At 40.5% G+C, this 17851-nt stretch overlaps 2 protein-coding genes across 2 annotated transcripts; one reads left to right on the forward strand and one right to left on the reverse strand.

Annotated features, from left to right (window-relative positions):
• Nucleotides 1–228: 228 nt before the first annotated feature.
• Nucleotides 229–7914, forward strand: sirt6 (sirtuin 6). The gene is made up of 8 exons (XM_026314496.1): nt 229–486; nt 1037–1164; nt 3501–3683; nt 3856–3915; nt 4801–4896; nt 4982–5062; nt 6195–6318; nt 6466–7914. The coding sequence occupies exons 1-8, from the start codon at nt 421–423 to the stop codon at nt 6772–6774; spliced, it is 1047 nt and encodes a 348-aa protein (XP_026170281.1). The 5' UTR covers nt 229–420; the 3' UTR covers nt 6775–7914.
• Nucleotides 7915–12460: 4546 nt separating this feature from the next.
• LOC113134643 (relaxin-3 receptor 1-like) lies at nt 12461–13994 on the reverse strand. The gene is made up of 3 exons (XM_026314104.1): nt 13788–13994; nt 13155–13598; nt 12461–13072 (listed from the first exon to the last, which is right to left on the reverse strand). The coding sequence occupies exons 1-3, from the start codon at nt 13992–13994 to the stop codon at nt 12461–12463; spliced, it is 1263 nt and encodes a 420-aa protein (XP_026169889.1).
• Nucleotides 13995–17851: the final 3857 nt, after the last annotated feature.

Below are 17851 nucleotides of genomic sequence, written 5' to 3' on the forward strand. Positions count from 1 at the left end.
TTTAAGAAACCGATATGTCAAACTGTCATATGTGTGTGAACATACATGATAGAAGTAGGTGTTATTTTCTCCAGACATAATATCCTTGCGGATGCAGACTAAGAAAGATTTATACATATGGGCTACGAGGAAGAGCCTGCAGTTGTCCGCGGACCGAGCTCATCGTAACACCAGCTGAGAACCTACGAAGGCGCATGTGCGGTGGGCCGAGCAACCCGGAAGCAAAAACAAAAACAAATGTTGGTTCATGCACTAGGCGAACCGCTTTCATTGGAAAGAACTGGCACCATCTTGTGTGGTGTTATCCAAATGTTCATCATATCTACGGTCCGTGGTTAAAAACCCTCCTCGGGGTTTCGCTAACAGACAATACGGGACAGCTTTGGGAACAAAAACAATAAAGATACAACAACAACAGTCATGTCTGTGAATTACGCAGCTGGGCTCTCACCATACGCAGACAAAGGTGTCTGCGGACTTCCAGAGGTAAAAACAGACTTGGCTTCTACTTATCTGTCCGAGCAGCTAGCTAGCACGTTAGCCGAGGAGATGCATCTGTACAGGATTGTGTTTCGTGTTTAGGCTTTAGGGTGAAGTCTGGTAGAAACCTGTATTTCTTTAAAAGGATTAAGGTTCATTACAGAAAAAAGCTAGCTTATTGTCAGTAACTCTGTGTTTATGTTGGAGTCCAGCTGAGATCTGGTATCTCTCGTTGAAACTGGAGGAAGAGGGAAAACCAGGTGTGCTGTCTGAATAATACACATTCCCATTTGTGTTTACCTTTAAATAGAGGTTGCGCAAAAGTTTGGCAAGATAAAAGCAGATAATGGCTTTGTAAATAATATGGAGCAGGCATCAAAACCTTTGTCAGGCTCACCTTTATATATGTACTCATTTTTTTCTGTGAATAGACCTTTATTTTAATGGTTTTCCCTGGTCAGATGATTGTGTTTTGTTTATTTGCAAACACTTGATACTTTAGGTCCTGGGTGAAAACTACTATATCATTTGAGTATGCTGGTATGTTCTGTGGCAGGTGTTTAATAGTACTGAAGAGGTGAAGGCAAAGGTGGAGACCCTCGCTCAGTTGATAAAAGAATCTCGCTACTTGGTTGTCCACTCTGGAGCAGGAATCAGCACCTCAGTAGGAATCCCTGACTTCAGGTGAGACTCAAACAAAGTCTGTACAGCTTTTTCTTTCTCGTGTCACCCTTTTTCACCGGTGCATTGCCTTTCTCTCTCCGGTGTGTTTCATGTTAAAGGATCTCTCCTAATTTCAGCACAGAATTAGTGTGACACTGTGTCTGATATAAGCACTAAAAGTGTGGCGTTTCATGCAGTATATCAAGAGTACCTATAGGAAAAACACAGGCATCAAATCATGAGAAAGCAACAGCCATTGAAGGACTTAGTTATCAACCTTTTATTTAAATGACAAATAAATAAAAGTACAACATTAGTGAATACATATCTGTGAACATGAGCAGCTCCAATGCCACAGCTTTTTGTTTTTCTTTTACAGTGACTTAAGGTTTAATATCAAGGATGTGTTATTGTGAGCTGAATACAAATGAAGGAAGAATTTTACTACGGACCCACAGTCCAGAATGACAACGAACAAACAAACAAATTAGAAGAGTATAAGTATATAAAACATACCTACACATTTAACAGAGACACCTATATCAATATCTTTAAAAATGTTACTGACAACGAGGAGCAGTACATCTAATATTGACCGGAGCCAAAATGATCTCATTTTCAGATCTATGCAGACAGCAAATAAATTTAAAGTTTTCTTAATGCTGCTTTAAAGTTACCTGTAAGGTCACAAACCACTCACTAGCACTACACCAGCTAGGCCTTTTAAGCACTATTCTCCAAGCGTCATTATAAGCTACCTGCAGTCTTCTCATGCAAGCCTGTCCACAAATGTGCAAAATACAAAGGTGTACAAAAAGCTTAGATATTATATAGATATTATATTTGTTAATATCACAAATAATTTAATTTGAATTGTTTACTATGCAATGCAATTTCCCCATTGTGGGACAAATAAAGGTTTTCTTATAGTTTATCTTATTATAAGTCTAAAATATGAGTTCTTTTATTTTCTTGGTTTTGGTGAAACTATAGTGCAGTTTGATAAAATTGACAGTTTCCAAAAGTGTCTGATAGGTAGAACAGGTAAACTAGGGTTATTGCTGCCATTTGGTTGTTAGCTTTATTGCTGCACATGCTGAATTATGTAGCATGTGCTACAACCATTGGATATTAAAGAACAGGGTAAAATTAATGTAACCACATTTTATTGAGATTTGTTTGTATTTCACATTTTGACATTGCATCTTAGTGCTTTGGTAAATAATGGCTGACTGTTCTTCACACACAGTGGTACTGTCTTTTCTCTTGCAATACCACTGTGTGAGCAGATGAGGGTGGTATTGCTCAATGCATATCATCTCAAACTTGTGGTAAAACATGAACGCACACTAGAATAAATCATAGCACCTTTTGTTTTCCATTATAGTAGAAGACTTTTGTTACTATGCAAACACAATTTTGCCACACAAAAATTGAGCTGAAATCGTTTTACTCAACACATTCATTTGTGCCGCTTTTCATGGTTCATGTAGTGAGGATGGCAGATGGGTGGCCAGGCAGACTCAGATCTACATGCTTGGACATGTTAGCTGTGGAAACTAATTAATATTTGATTGGTCTCCCTGTCAGTCAGGGAGGGTTGACCTTGGATGGCATTATCATTAAAGCCCAGGGTGTCCATATACATACCAGGCCCACTTATGCACATGATCTTCCCACTGCTGACATGACCACACACAAGCACATATGCTCCAGCTTAGGAAAAGATATTCAGCCCGGCAGCTTGATATTACTGACATCACCAAAACCTGTGAATTTATTAGCTTTACAGATTTTCTGTGGCTTCCTTCCAAATGCTGCGGTTTCTTCCTTACAGTGATGTCAGCATTTAATAAATGATGTGCAGATATCCCTATTAATGCTGAATTGGTTTTGACTGAGCAGGCAGTGAGTCATATTGGCAATGAGAGATGAGGCTGTTCCAGTGCAGATAGAAAGTGGCAGATGAGACTGTTAAGGATTTACAGGAAGCTTTGCTTTTGTCTGACACAAAAAGATAAACTGGATGTCCTCGAAGTAATTGATGACTGTCGAGGTGTTAGATGACACCAGTACTGGGACTGTAGCACTGTGCTTGTTCCTTATTCAGAGAACCAAAACTGCTTAATCAAAGATGCTTTAATAGAATAAGAGCAGACTGTACAATATGTTTATTGCATTTCAGTCTGAAAACTCACTCCAACTGGTTATGGCAGATGCCACCTAAACTGAGCATGAAGACAAACTGACATACCAGTTGGAGACTCATAATGTCTCCAGTTCATCCACTGCTTTATAGCCTGTCTAGTCCTGATTGTAGCTACTCTGTGTCCATTCCTCACTGTATACCATTTCAGGGGTCCAAAGGGGGTGTGGACGCTAGAAGAAAAGGGTGAGTCACCTCACTTTGACACCACATTTGAAGATGCCCGGCCCAGCTTGACTCACATGGCCCTACTGGGACTACAGAGGGCCGGTTACCTCAAGTACCTCATCAGCCAGAATGTGGATGGGCTGCATGTTCGATCAGGCTTCCCCAGGTAACCCCAGCCTGCGTCCTGTCCTGGAACATAATAAACGCAAACAATATGTAGCATTTTACACATGTGGACAGTGAATCAAGCTCTAAACACAACACTGGCTGCAAGTAGTAATGATTTGTTTTTGGTTTTTTTTGTTGTTATTCAATTAATCATTTGTTCTGTGAAATAGGGATATGTTATCAGAGCTTCATGGAAACATGTTTGTGGAGGAGTGTGAGAAGTGTGGCAGGTACGTGTGCACCCATATATTGATCTAGAAACTCTCTGATAATTCTCGCTTTAACAATCCACTGAAGTTTCAGTTGGAGCCTTTGTATCACACTATCTCAGCTTCATTGCAACTGATGCAATTGATTCTGTCAGATGTGGTGTCTCAGAAACCAGCCCCCTCCTGGAATTTTTTCTGTTGCAGGGTTTACAGAGTAATGTGTGAAGCAAAAAAAAAAAATTCCATTTGGTGGCACTTTGGCTATTGAAGACACCTTGATTTAATCAGGGAGGTCAGAGGACAAAGGCCAGATATGTTCAAGATCACAGGAAGTCTGCAGGTGTACAAATGTCTCAGATATACAGAAGAGCCTTTTTGTTGTCACTCTTCAGGAGCTGCCACAGGAAAAAAAGACATGCAGGTTTCTGTTACTGTTGACTAAAAACAGTGCAACTCAGAATTTCCCATAACACTAGTATGAATTTGTTAAAGGTGGAAGCTGGTGCTGTAGCTGTATGTCGGGTATTTTTCTTGCACAAATTGGGAAAAACATCTGACCATGTGCACCACATTGTTTACAAATGGAAACTTTCACCCTTCCATGTTGCATTTCACTGTAGTGGCCTGCACAGTCTTCCGATATCAGCCTGGGGGAGAAAGTAGAACAGGAGGTTTGAAGAGTTTAGACAGCTCTGCAGCAGCTGTACCATGATGTTTGGAAAAGCACTCACCTTATCTTCGTGAGTCTATGTAATGGGAACTATCAGGCTGCCTGGAGGCAAAGCTTCTTTGGTTTAGCTAATAAAATGGTTATTTTGTCTTTATGGCTTTCTATATAATCTGAGTATCTTATGAGCTAAATCTGCTGTGATCTGATCGATAAACTGTGGGCTTGTGGTTTTCCAGGCAGTATGTCAGAGAAAAGGTGATCGGTGTGATGGGGCTGAAACCAACAGGACGTTACTGTGATGTGGTTCGCTCCAGAGGACTCAGAGCCTGCAGGTAACACATGCATGGATTTGTGCATTTACAAACTACAAATGGTATGTCACCAGGGACTTATGGTGTGTGTTCTTCACTGCACCAGAGGGAAGTTGATCAGCACTATACTGGACTGGGAGGATGCTCTTCCTGACAGAGACCTGAATAAAGCAGATGAAGCCAGCAGGTGAAACTGACAAAACAGCAGTAGCTTGTACTCAGTTTTGTGTGTTATATTGAAGGACTTGCCTCTGATTCAGCACCTGTCTTGATAACCTAGTAGCACGTACACACTAACCAGCATAAAAAGGCTTAGTTCAGATGATATATATGAACAGAAAAATGTGAAATATCGCGCTGTAATGATTTATTCACCTTAGCGTTCTCTGTCAGCATCACTACATTCACATAAGCTTTTATTTAATCCTTTTAGGTTTCACACACATCACAGCCTGCTTTAATGATTCCATTTACCCCTTGTGTGTCAGTATTTGAAAATCCTTTTATTATGTGTCTAGAAAACAGCTAAATAAAGTGAATGAAAGGGTTTCACCTTGATGTACTCTCTGTGACAATAACAGATAACATATTCTCCATTTAAATTGCAAAGAGAAGATTTCGAGCCCTGACCGTTGTACCAGAGTTAAAACACCAGAACTAAAGCATTACATTATCAACTATGTTGTTTTGTTCTTTTTATTTTCATCCAGAAAAATATGTTAATATTTTTAAGAAGGACATATCTCATTTTTCAGCTATGGGGTTTATAAATACAGTTAGTTCAAATGAGAACAAAACAGTAAAAAAAATCAAAGATCACCAGGTAAGTATTTCTGGCAAAAAACGAAAGTATATGATTTTGGTTTGGTCCATTTTCTCTGGGACTGTAACAAATGTGTATATGCCACTTATCGCCACAGTTAATTGTCTCGTCTTCAAAAATCAGACACCAACAAAAAAGATCCACTACCCAGAGCTTAAGACATTTTCAGATATTTTGGTTTGTGCGACAAACAGTAGCAAAACCTACAGCTATTTAGTTTACAAGAAACTCTCATAAGATTTTACTGATTCATTAATTAATCAATTTCAGCTTTATATTTTTCAGACCAGCACTGAGACCTTCCTGGAGAAAACACAAGCTTAAATCAAAACTGATCAGTCTTAGTTCTGTTTGTCTCCACACGGTATCCCCATAGCTGCTGTAGCCCTGACGTACAGTTAAACCACCCGTTAATAACAGAAACCAAATAAGAAGAATGTCAGAAGCAGATGCACCTTGTCTGTGTGTGACACATTTCTCTACTGTCGGCACCCAGACGAGCAGACCTGGCACTGACGCTTGGCACGTCCATGCAGATCAAACCCAGTGGAGACCTTCCACTCCTCACCAAGCGCAAAGGAGGAAAAGTGGTTATTGTCAACCTGCAGCCAACGAAGCATGTGAGTCTCATTCATATTTATATTCCCTCACATATTTGTGTTAATATGAAATGACACTCATGACTGTACACAGATCAAAGAGAACTTTGTGTTTAAGAAAATGATGCTGTGTTGGTCTGTTTATTTTGTTTTCTTTCTGTCTTGCAGGACAAGCATGCGTACCTGCGTATCCACGGTTACGTGGACGAGGTCATGAAACAGCTGATGGAGCAGCTGGGTTTGGACATCCCAAAATGGGAGGGTCCGACTATCTGCGAGAGCTCCACAGCCACCTCTGAGTCCTCCACTGATGTCAAACCTCTGAGTGGTGTTACTCCAGAGAAGAAGGTAAAAACTGACCTCATTAAAGAGGAGAGAAAAAGAGAAGCAACGCATTTAACGGAGGATGGGAGCGTTAAGGAGGAGACAGTTTCAGTAAAGAGGGAGCGAGCAGATGCCTCTGTGGGGGATAAATGAAGAGAAATAGGGATTTTTTTTTTTCTAGGAACGGTATCAAAAAAACAGATTTTTCACGCGAGGGTGCTAGATGTGATCAGTTTCATAGAACACCCTCTGGAGTAAAGACTCTTCAGATACTGAAGTGGTTTGGTTAAAGCCACATTTCTTACACTCCCCTTACAGCCATGATAAGCACTACTGTGAAACACACTCCTTCACTGAAGCCTCACCAATTTACCTCTTGACATTTGGTGGATGTTTGATTGGAAATATATATTTTTTATTTCTGAAAAAACTGCCAATACACCGTCTGCAGTGTAAATGTTACTCCTGCCACAGAGGGCACAGTAAGGGGGCGTCTTTTATGCATGATTCAACTTTAATTTAGGGCTGACAGAAAAGGATAAGATGAGATCTGGAGCACACGGTTATAAATAAAGTTTTAATAAGGTGTGTAAGGTTGCTGCACCTTTATTAAAGGCTTTATTTATAACCATGTGTTCCAGATCTCATTACTTCAGATCTTGACTTTAAAGACAAGTCCGATAAGTCACAAGAGTGAGTATCAGGTCAGCATCTCCAAATCTGACTGACTAAATTTACTACGTGGTAGAATTTAAGTGAAACCAGATTTTTATTATTAAGGTTTGTTACCCAAATAAACAGTTTTCTTAGGGGACACTATGTTTTATTGTCAAACATTTCCATTCAGTGCTGAGACTTTTGTTTTTATTCCCAGCAATTACAATTACAATTTTGTACAAAACCTTTGTTTTCCTCTGGCAAGGTGTAAACACTGCCTGGGTTGTAATAGAGCACCTGCTGCAGATTGGCTGTAAAAGGACCATAATCATGCTGTATGTCACTATAGGAAAATGTTTTTATCTCAGGAAAAAACATTATACTCTAGAAAATGTCTATTTTACATTTTGTTATGCACATTACGCAATAAACATAAGTTCTTGTTAGATTCACCTGTGTACACCTGCTGTATGTGTATTGCGTTCTGTGTTAGTTCGAGATAATGTTATGATTCTTTGTGTTTGCTGGGAAACCTCATTAACATCTCTGAGGTCCACATCTATACACTCTGCTTGTTTAGAAATGTTATTATGCTTCACTGCATCATGACTGACGACAGTAAATAAGAAGAGGAGAGAGGAGCTTCCTACTGTTGTTTATTTCAGCCTAAATACAAAAAAACAAATCCTGCATTTTAATTGCACTGTAGTCTTTTTTTTTTTTTTTTGGTTTGTTTTTTTTTTTTAAACAACACAATTAAGCATCAAAGTCTTTGGCTGTAATTTAGAGTCTTATGTGTATGGGAGAGCAAGAAAGGTGGTACTGGCGGTTAGCACTGTTGAATCAAGAATTTTGGGTTTGAATCCTGTTTGAACCCGAGGACAATTCTGTGTGCAGTTTTCATGTTCTCCCCGTGTCTGTGTGGGTTTTGTGCGGTTACTCCGGTTTCCTACCATAGTCCAAAGACCTGCAGGTTGGGTTGAGGTTAATTGGTGACTCTAAATTGTCTGTAGGTGTGAAGTGAGTATGAGTGGTTGTCCCTAAGTTTCAGCCCCCGCGATTCAGCCTGGGATTGACTCCTGAGATCCTGGAGGGATGCACATAATGCCTGGATGTGTATAGGAAAGCAGGCACTGCTCATTACCCATTTACCACTAACCCTGCTGTGAAACACTGGGATTGTAGCTTCATGCTGTGTAAATATTTTACTGGCAGCTGCCAAAATATTGTGCAAACACTGAATGGAGCCAGCGAGATCAGACTAACCTGCTACAGGTTGTCAAAGACAGATGATTGTCGCACCAAAGCATAGAGGGAAATCATTCAGTGAAGCAGGGTGTGAAGTCTTATTGAAGAAATGTGTGGAAAGACACGAGATTTTTTTTTTTGTTGTTGTTTTGCTTAACAGGTGCTCCACATTCAGCATAACCTCAGCATGTGTCTGAGAAAGTTGTCTGTCAAAAGCACTGTACTGCAAATGTGATATAGCTGGAGACTGTAAAAAGAACATGAATGTGACAGGTAATGTGATTGGAGAGATACTTCAAGTGAAATCAACTAAAACAGCATGTTCTTTTAATTAATACTAAAATTGGTTCAATATCACAAACACATGATTCCATGTGTAAACGTTCAGGTTTATCATCAAAGCTCTTTGTAATTTCAGCTGTACCGATCCATCCATAAGGCAGCAATATTTCTTATCTGATTTTAAGTAAAACACTTCTTATCTTTGTTCAGTCTCAGTTTCACTGAATTGGCTCTTAATTTTCCTTTCAAAGGTAAAAAGAGTGTCATCACATCCTTTCTGATGAGTGCACTGAACCAGAAAGGCAATGCTTAAAATTCTAACTAACAAGAAAATAGATGAGTCTCCCACAGATGGAGGCAGGAATGAACTGCTGTGAAACCTGAATATGGAGATTGGCCTGAGGATCAGGATATCAAAAGAGGATTTTGGCAAAGAAACTAGAAATTCGATTCGGATGAAGTTTTGGGTGAAAAAAAGAAGAATAATTAGCTGCAATTTACTCATAAATGGGAAGTAAGTAAAAGTAAGTAAAATTGAGCTGTCACTGCTAAGTCAAGCAGATTTTGTTCTGATTTATATTTACAAAAGGCCGCAATCAGTTAAAATTGTATTCATGTTATCATCTTCATATGGGAACAATGTCAGTTAATTCTGAAAATTTTCTCAAAAACTCTTTTTCCCTTGATGAAGGTACATGTTGTGTTCTTTTAAGGCTCTTTCATTTTTATTGTAATATGTGTCAAAAGCTCTAAAATAGCACTAAGAGCTGCATTCAGATTCATGGCGACGGTTCTTGATGGATTTTATTCTCCAGAGAGACGCATACGTCGTGTAAATGTTCAAAACATTTACCTTGAATTGCTGTCAGTCAAATGTTTTTTGTCTGAATCTTAATGGTACTGTCACAGGTCAGTACATTTCATTTTGCTGTTTTTATTACCCAAAGATCAGGACTCTTGATTACAATTATCTGCTCTCATCAAGTGATGAAAAACAGAGGAAGAACTCAACGTTCAGTCAAAGGTTTAAGCTGAAACTCATTATCTCTGTAATGGGAAATGAGAAGCACTTGAAAGCTCTTCAAAATGAAAACAACAAGAACAGTTTTAACTTTCAGTCACAACTTAAGATCATCATCGTGAAATTTGCAAAATGTAGCTGCAAGCTCTAGAAAACACTAAAGACTGACAATGAGATGAAGTTGGAGTTTCAAATGGAGCTTTCTGCTGCATCTTCGTTGTTTTCATAATGAAGAAAAAAAATCTAGTAAGTGGCCTCTGAGTCCAGATCATTTTGACAAAGCAATTACCCATTAATAATTACATTTATTGTAATAATTGTCACATACACTCCCACCTCCCTCTCTGGCTGCTTCTTTACTAACTCAGCAGTACTTTCTCTGATAAATGGGCTTGCAGGCAATATTCCAACTAACGTACGTGAACCATTTACAAATTAGCTTGCTGCTTCCTTTTGGAGATCACACCCATTGAAGGTCTTATCTCCCATTTGAGCTCCAAACACCTGCTAATGTTTTTTCTACCACTGGTCGTCTATATATCTTTGCAATTAATCATCAAATACTTACCCTGTACTTAAAAATGAACTTTTCTTCTTTGGTAGTATTTATCATCATCATGTTTTTACTGCATGTCTAACTTATTACATCCATGTGTGGTTGACTTTGACCCATTTCTGTGGCTTTTTATGTATGTTATTCATGCTCATTATCTTTTTACCTTTTGGGAAATAAACAGCCTGGGCCAGAAAATGCTTTGAACCAGCTGATGTATAGGGATAAGACCCACACATGATTTTTCTCAAGTGGCTTTTATCAGTGGGGCTCTGTGAAATTGCTCTCTGTGCTTGAACATGAAAAGCTGGGCACGCATAAGGCTGCGATGCTTTTACCTGTCCAGTAATTGCTTGTTGAACTGAAATAGAAAGGTTCTGGAAAAAAAGTAGAGAAAAGAAGTGGGCCTGCTCAGTCCACTGTTTTTGGCTTGATGTGAAAACGGTTAAGTTACGAAGTTACATTAAATCTGGGAATATGGCAGCAGATGCAGTGTGGACCACTTCCTTTGAACGACAGAACTGAGCCAAAATTTGAGACAAATATAATTTCTCAAAATAATAACTTTGGTTCCAACATGCAAGCTCCAATATCAGAATAACTTCATAACTCTCATTGGAGAAATAACTACTTCCACGGTGGCCTCACGATGGAGTGTGTGTGTGTGTGTGAGTGTGTGTGTGTGTGTATCTGTCTGCAACTGAAGATGGTTATCTATGTTCAGACTTAAAGGTTGCAAAAGGGCAAAAACATGGAACAGCGTTTGTGCAGCTGACTCATTTACCTCGTCATTATGCTTTTGTTATTGTTGTGACAACAGAGATTAACTTTCCCAAGGCGTCACTAAGATCTTTTGTCCTCTCATTTTATTTAATGTCACAGTACACGTGCGTCTACAGAACAACATACAGCGGTACACCTAGGCAGACACAGAGGTATGAATATGGCCAACGGTATCATGCTAGCATCAAACGCCTGGGCGTTTAACAAATAAAAATATGTTTTACCGCTTGTGAAGTGTAAAGTGTGGCGGATTCTAGCATCCTGAGTTAGCAGCAGTGACACAATTACATATTAAACACTTTGATCCTAATGGAAGTTTAACAATATTATAACTCATGACTGCTTGTGTGGATGTTTGAGATGCAAAGTACAAAAATCACTTTACAGATTAAACTGTCAAAACATCAAATTGCGTTTTCTTTGAAAAAAAAATCTGTCTACATTGTAACTCAAAACTGGCTGATTGAAGGATTTGATCATTTTCAAGTACTTTTAATTTACCCACAAAATTATTTCCAGAACGGCAGATTTTGGTGGAGTTTTTTTTTTTCTAAGTAAACATAATATAGTTTAGGTTTGTCTGTAAGTGTGCAAATCTGTCCCTTCTTTGTCTATACCTCATATCAGGTGTTACAGGCAGGCTGGGCGTTGGGCGAGAGGCGGGTTCCACCCTGGACAGATCACCATTCTATCACAGGGATGACACATAAAGACCAACACACGCTCACATTGACACCTATGGGCAAATTCGAGTCACCATATAACCTAACCCCAACCTGCATGTGTTTTCACTGTGAGATGAAGCTGGAGTACACAGAGAAAACCCACTGAGATACAGTGAGAACAGAGTTCAAACCCGGAACCACTTTGCTATGAGGCGACTGTCTAACCACTTCCCCGCCATATGAAGCCATTGCCAGGCTAACTCAGCTTAGCATAAAACTGGAAAGAAGTAGAAATAAACATGTATCTGTTTATATGTGTACGGTGAACAACAACCAACCTAACTCCAGGAATGGCCAAAACCAAGAATAACCTTCTATAAAGTTTGTTTTTCCTCTTGTTTTGTACAGATAAAACAGATACAACATGTCGATTAGTGAGTGTTAGAGGTGCAGATGGGTTTTATGAATAGAGCAGGAAATAGCAGTTTCCCTCCGTTTTCAGTCTTTACGCTAAGCTAAGCTACCCAGCTGCTTCATATTTATCATACAGGCATGAAAATGGTATCAATCCTCTTATCTCATTATCAGTATTTTTGCCAAAATGTCAAACTTTTCCATTAACGGAGCAGCTCACATGTTCATGTCTTTCTGCATCATAACCAGACTGGATGGTGCTTCCTCCACCCTTCTCCCTCTCATAGCCCGAGTGAAAATGTTTTGCAGGGAGCGAGACACTCTTAGCAGAAGCTCCTTCAGTCCAGCTCTGTACTCTTTTCGGATCAGGCAGTAGAGCACAGGGTTCAGACAGCTGTTTGCATGAGCTAGACACACAGTCAGAGGGAAGGCATAGGCCTGGGCGTTGTAGAAGGCTTTACTAAAGGGCACCAGGTCAAATTTGATCAGCACCCCCCACAGGGTGAGAGCTTGGTTGGGCAACCAGCAGATGAAAAAAGACAGAACTACGATGGTGACGGAGCGGGTGACTTTGGATCGACGGCGGTGGCGCCCCCTCTCATACTCTGACCCCTCTGTGGTGCCCCCACTGACCACGCTGCCTACGACGCGCCGGCTCAGGATGAACCTCAGGAGTAGGAGGTAGCACATAGAAATGACAATCAAGGGGACTACAAATCCCATGAGGACTTTCTGTGTTTGATAAAGTCCAAGCAGGACTTGGGGGTCCCAGTGGCCGGAGTCCGAGTCAGAAAAGCGCACTAAGCAGAGCTCGTCATCAGCAGACACCTGTAAACAACAACAGCTGCATCAGAGGCTGCTCACGCACAACAGATCAACAAACCAAATCAGTGATGGTGGCTCAACAAACCTGGACTGTGGTGGAGTACAAAGCATGCGGCAGCGTAGCCACCAGTGACACCACCCAGATGGATAAACTGACCCACTTGGCTCGAGCAGTGGCAGTCTGAAGGCTGTCCATCTTCAGGGAGGTTACCAGGGAGCGGTAGCGGGTCACGCTCATGGCAGTGAGGAAGAAGACGCTGGCGTACATGTTGAGGGTGGTGACCGAGCTCACAATCTTACACATGACCCGGCCGAAGGGCCAGCGGAAGTCCAGCACCGTGTCCACAGCCCAGAATGGCAAGGTCAGGACGAACTGGAGATCTGTCAGAGCCAGGCTCATCACGAAGCAGTCGATTGAAGAGTGGTGATGGCCCCGGTGCCGAGAGTGGAGCAGGAAAAGTGCAAGGAGGTTACCCACAAGCCCCAGGGCACACACCACCAGGTACACCAGGGCAATGAGTACTCGTACCTGGTTAGACACACACAAAAACATTTTGTTGAAGTGTTTTCTGGTAGATAGGGTCTACCTTGAACCCCAAAATAGGAAACTGAAATCAAACACTTGCATGGAGGAATAAACACCTGTATGCAGCATCACCTCACAGAAATGTTTATGTTATACACCTGGATTAAAGGTAAAGTCTTAAGTTAAACCTACTGCCAGGTTCGCGCCGTCTCCATGCAGGTCCAGTGAGGACTCCTCGGAAAGGATGTGAAGCCAACAGTTCAGTGAAAGGTTAAAAGCTGCCGGGTTGGAGGCTGCTCCTGACGGGCTCACCAGTTTGAACATTTCGCGCTCATCCTCTTCTCCTCCGCACACACTCAGGGTGCTCGGGCGCCCAGGGGCGCTGCTGTCGTTCTGCATGATTTCGCACAAGAAGAAAATACTTTTTTTTTTCTTCTTCTTTTTTTTTTTAATCAAGCGCCACAGGTTTCCCTCCTCTTTCGCGCTAACCCCCAGCGTGTGGTTGCGCAGGTGCGGATGCAAAGATCCTCATCGTCGTACTCCTGTAGTCTAGTTAGAGCTCAAAGTCTCAGAAGGAATAATAATGAAAAGCGTCTGGACTCTCATTTTTTTCTGCTTTACCAAGTAGAGAAAACTGAAGTACTGACAAAAACTAGTGGTCGATCCGTGGCAGCCTACTTTGGAGTGTTCAGCCAGAAGTCTGACATGACGCAGCCGTCTCTTCTAGTGATGCTCGCAGCATCCTCAGACTGGAGGCTTTTATACTCCTGGAGGCGCGTCCCCGCCGCTCAGTGGCGCACTGCCTGGATGCGCACGGGGACGGCTTCAACATACAGATCAACTACGCTATAATATTATTACAGAAGTTAGTAGGGAGGCAACCAGCCTAGAGTTGGACTTTAAATCTGAAATGAGCTTTTTTCTCTTTTCTGTTTCCACTGAAAGATGCAATCAAGCGGTTTTTCTTTTTAAGTTTTTGCGCACAGTTCCAATCTGAATTGTCCTCATTGGTAGATGTGTATTTGCACGTGTCCTGCTTTTTTTAATATTGTGTTGCAGGTTATCTCTTGCATCTTACTAATATGGTATGTCTTTAATATAGTGTTTGAATGCTATCAGTTTGCGTTTCCATGCTTGTTTTTATAAGCCATCTGGTTCTTTCTGGAACCAGATGTTATGTCCAAATGTCATCTTTAATATTCATGCACATGATGTGAAGCTAAATTATACGGGATGGTATTCTCAGAAAGGTTTCATTAGATTAAGGGTTTGTTAGTGTGCATCTGAAATGATGCACATCCGAGGGATGATAAATTCAATTTCGGACAGTTTTTAGTCCTTATGAAAGAGCTAGTGAAGAGAGAGTGAGAGATGTGATTTGCATTTCTTATAGTTCTTGCCTGTGTTCACACAATACAGCACTGTGTGTGCATTAGAGAGCACAGAAGATGAAGATGCAGAACATCCATCCATTATCTGTACCCATTTATTCCTAACCAGGGTCACGGGGATCAGCTGGAGCCTATCCCAGCTCTCTCTGGGTGAAAGGCAGGGGTACACCCTGGACAGGTCACCAGTCCATCACAGGGCCACATAGAGACAAACAACCTCACACACTCACACTCACTCCTATGGGCAATTTAGAGTCACCAATCAACCTGACATACATGTTTTTGGACTGTGGGAGGAAACCAGAGTACCTGGAGAAAACCCACACAAGCACAGGGAGAACATGCAAACTCCACACAGAAAGGTCCCTGCTGGGTTTCAAACCAGGAACCTTCTTACTGTGAGGCAACAGTGCTAACCACTAATCCACCAGGTTGCCCAGATGCAGACTAACAAAGTAACTTTTCAACAGGCCTGAGTGGATTTAGTTGAGCAGCCTGTAATTCATCAAAGTCAATAGTTGGCACAAATTTTTCACCTGCATGTGGGATTTAATAGAGCAGCTGTCCAGAATCAAAGTGTGGGTCCCATATCAAATTACAGTACCTCAACTGTTGGTGGCATGTCACTTTAAAGTGATCCTCTTATTGTATCAGAGTCTGATTTAAAGTCCAGTCAAGACATCAAGACAGTTGGCAATTTGTCAACACTTTGCACATATTAGGATGGATGGAAATGGTTGGAGGTTGATCCTTAAGTCACTTATGAAACTTCACTTGCATTTCACTGAAGCTTAAAGCTCAAAGCTTAAAGATGTCTAACTTCATTTTCCTTAGCTTTTTATTCTATTTATCTCATTTAGAAAAAGCATGTGGGTGAAAATAGTAGTAGGTTTTATTATGGTGTGAGAAGGAGCATTTCATTAGGTCAAGGTGAACACACAGAACGTTACTTCTTTTCTTCTCCGAGGATAACAACAACATATCTGATTTTTATGAACAGGTATGGCCTGAAATAAACTGTACTGCTCCTGATAATACATTTTGTGTTTTTGTACTGATTGTACTGATTTGGTTCACCAAGGACATTCAATGATGTCCTGATCTGTCAGCCCATGGTGGAGAGGGCATCTCACACACGAGGTGATTTGAATTCACTCTCTGAATGGCTCGCTCTTTATTGTCACAAATTGTGTCCTTGCTTCAGGACAGTGACACATGTGGTTGAAAAACAAAGTTTTCTAATAAAACTCTTTATACAAGTAATTCCATTAGAAAATCCAAATAACTAGCTAACTAAACATCATGACAGCAATACTGACAACATGGCTGTAGCCTGGATTTTGAGGTTATAAGTACTCCATAGAATCCCATTTTCATAACCAACTCTGTAAAATGTGAAGAGTAGTAAACTAATTTTATACATACTAATGTAGTTTGTCGAGTTGCAGATGCAGAAAATGTTTGGTGTCCTCTTTGGTGCCACCATGAGCACATCCAACATCCTTCTCTATCTGAGTCATTGACTATAAGGTTTGCAGATCTTATAGCTCCGTGTTTCTGAGTAGATCCAAAGTGCTAAAATAAACCTGGGGCTTGCTCAGCTGGATCAAAACCACAACACAAACCAGCATGAAGCCCAGTCAGACAGACAACAAATGACAAGAGCGGCCTGTTTCGTTCATAATACTCTTAATTATTATTTAATTTAGCTTTGTATAAATTATATCTTAGTATTTAGCTGATATCACCATGTTCCTCAATATAGATGTTGAGGGTTGCTCAGTGGTGTAATGTAATTGTGACTGGCCTTTCGGTTTTTGCCACTGGAGCTGCTGGCATGGCTCTTTGTCTTGTTTACCCGTCAAGTTAATCTTACAATGTTCAAAACCAGCCTATAGAAACCCAACATATGTGTAATTTCTATTGTAAACTCTTCTTCTTTCTTCATTAATCTTATCTAATTTCTTAAACATTTATGAAGGCCATGATGATTACAAGGCCTTGTAGGGAAACCTGTCCTCCAGTCCAGCAACATTTCATCACATAAAGTAAGTAAAGAGCATTTTGTGGCTCACTGCTGAGGCTGCATCAACATCATTCGTTCAAAAATAAATGTGACCTCGATGTTGCCCCCATTCTGTGGCTGGGAAGGCACTGATCTAATGAAATGCTATATGCTGTATTCAGGAATGAGGATGAGGATGAAAAGAGAAAGATCCACCTCTAACAAATTAATATGGACATTTTGCTCTAAAAGCAAAAACAATTCCCATTATTTTTAAGAACTGAAGCCCAGTTTGTCATAGTGACAGCTGGCATGAAACTAAGGCTTATTATGAATTTTATCTTTTACTTATTAAATAATTTATTCAAATATTGCCTCATTATTTTTGAGATGCAAAGCTCTTCTAAGTTGGACACATGGCATTTCTGAAAGAAAGAAAACCCTTTGAAAGAAAGGTGTTTCCAAAACTCACAAACTAAACATTTTAATTCTTATGTACTTTGTAAATAATAAAAATACGGCAGTGAATTTACATTTGTGTTGTTTTACAGATCATACTTGTCCACATTATGCAGCAGTACATCTGCAGGAAAATACATGATCCCCACATCCGTCAGACTCCCTACTTCCAAAGCAAAATGAAAAAATGTGTATGCGTGGATGACCTCTTCACTGACCTCCATCTGAGTGAGTGAATGTTATTTTAAAAAAAATCTTTCAACTTGCTTTTCTATGTTGGAACAAATGGCAAACACACTGTCACACTTCACTCAGTCTCTGCAGTTGAAAGGCAATCAAATGTTTGCATGTCCTGCTTGTAAGAGTGCCGGGCATTGCTTTGCCTCTGGGCAGCGAGGAGA

This window comes from Mastacembelus armatus, chromosome 17, assembly GCF_900324485.2.
Source record: "Mastacembelus armatus chromosome 17, fMasArm1.2, whole genome shotgun sequence".
NCBI lineage: Eukaryota > Metazoa > Chordata > Actinopteri > Synbranchiformes > Mastacembelidae > Mastacembelus > Mastacembelus armatus.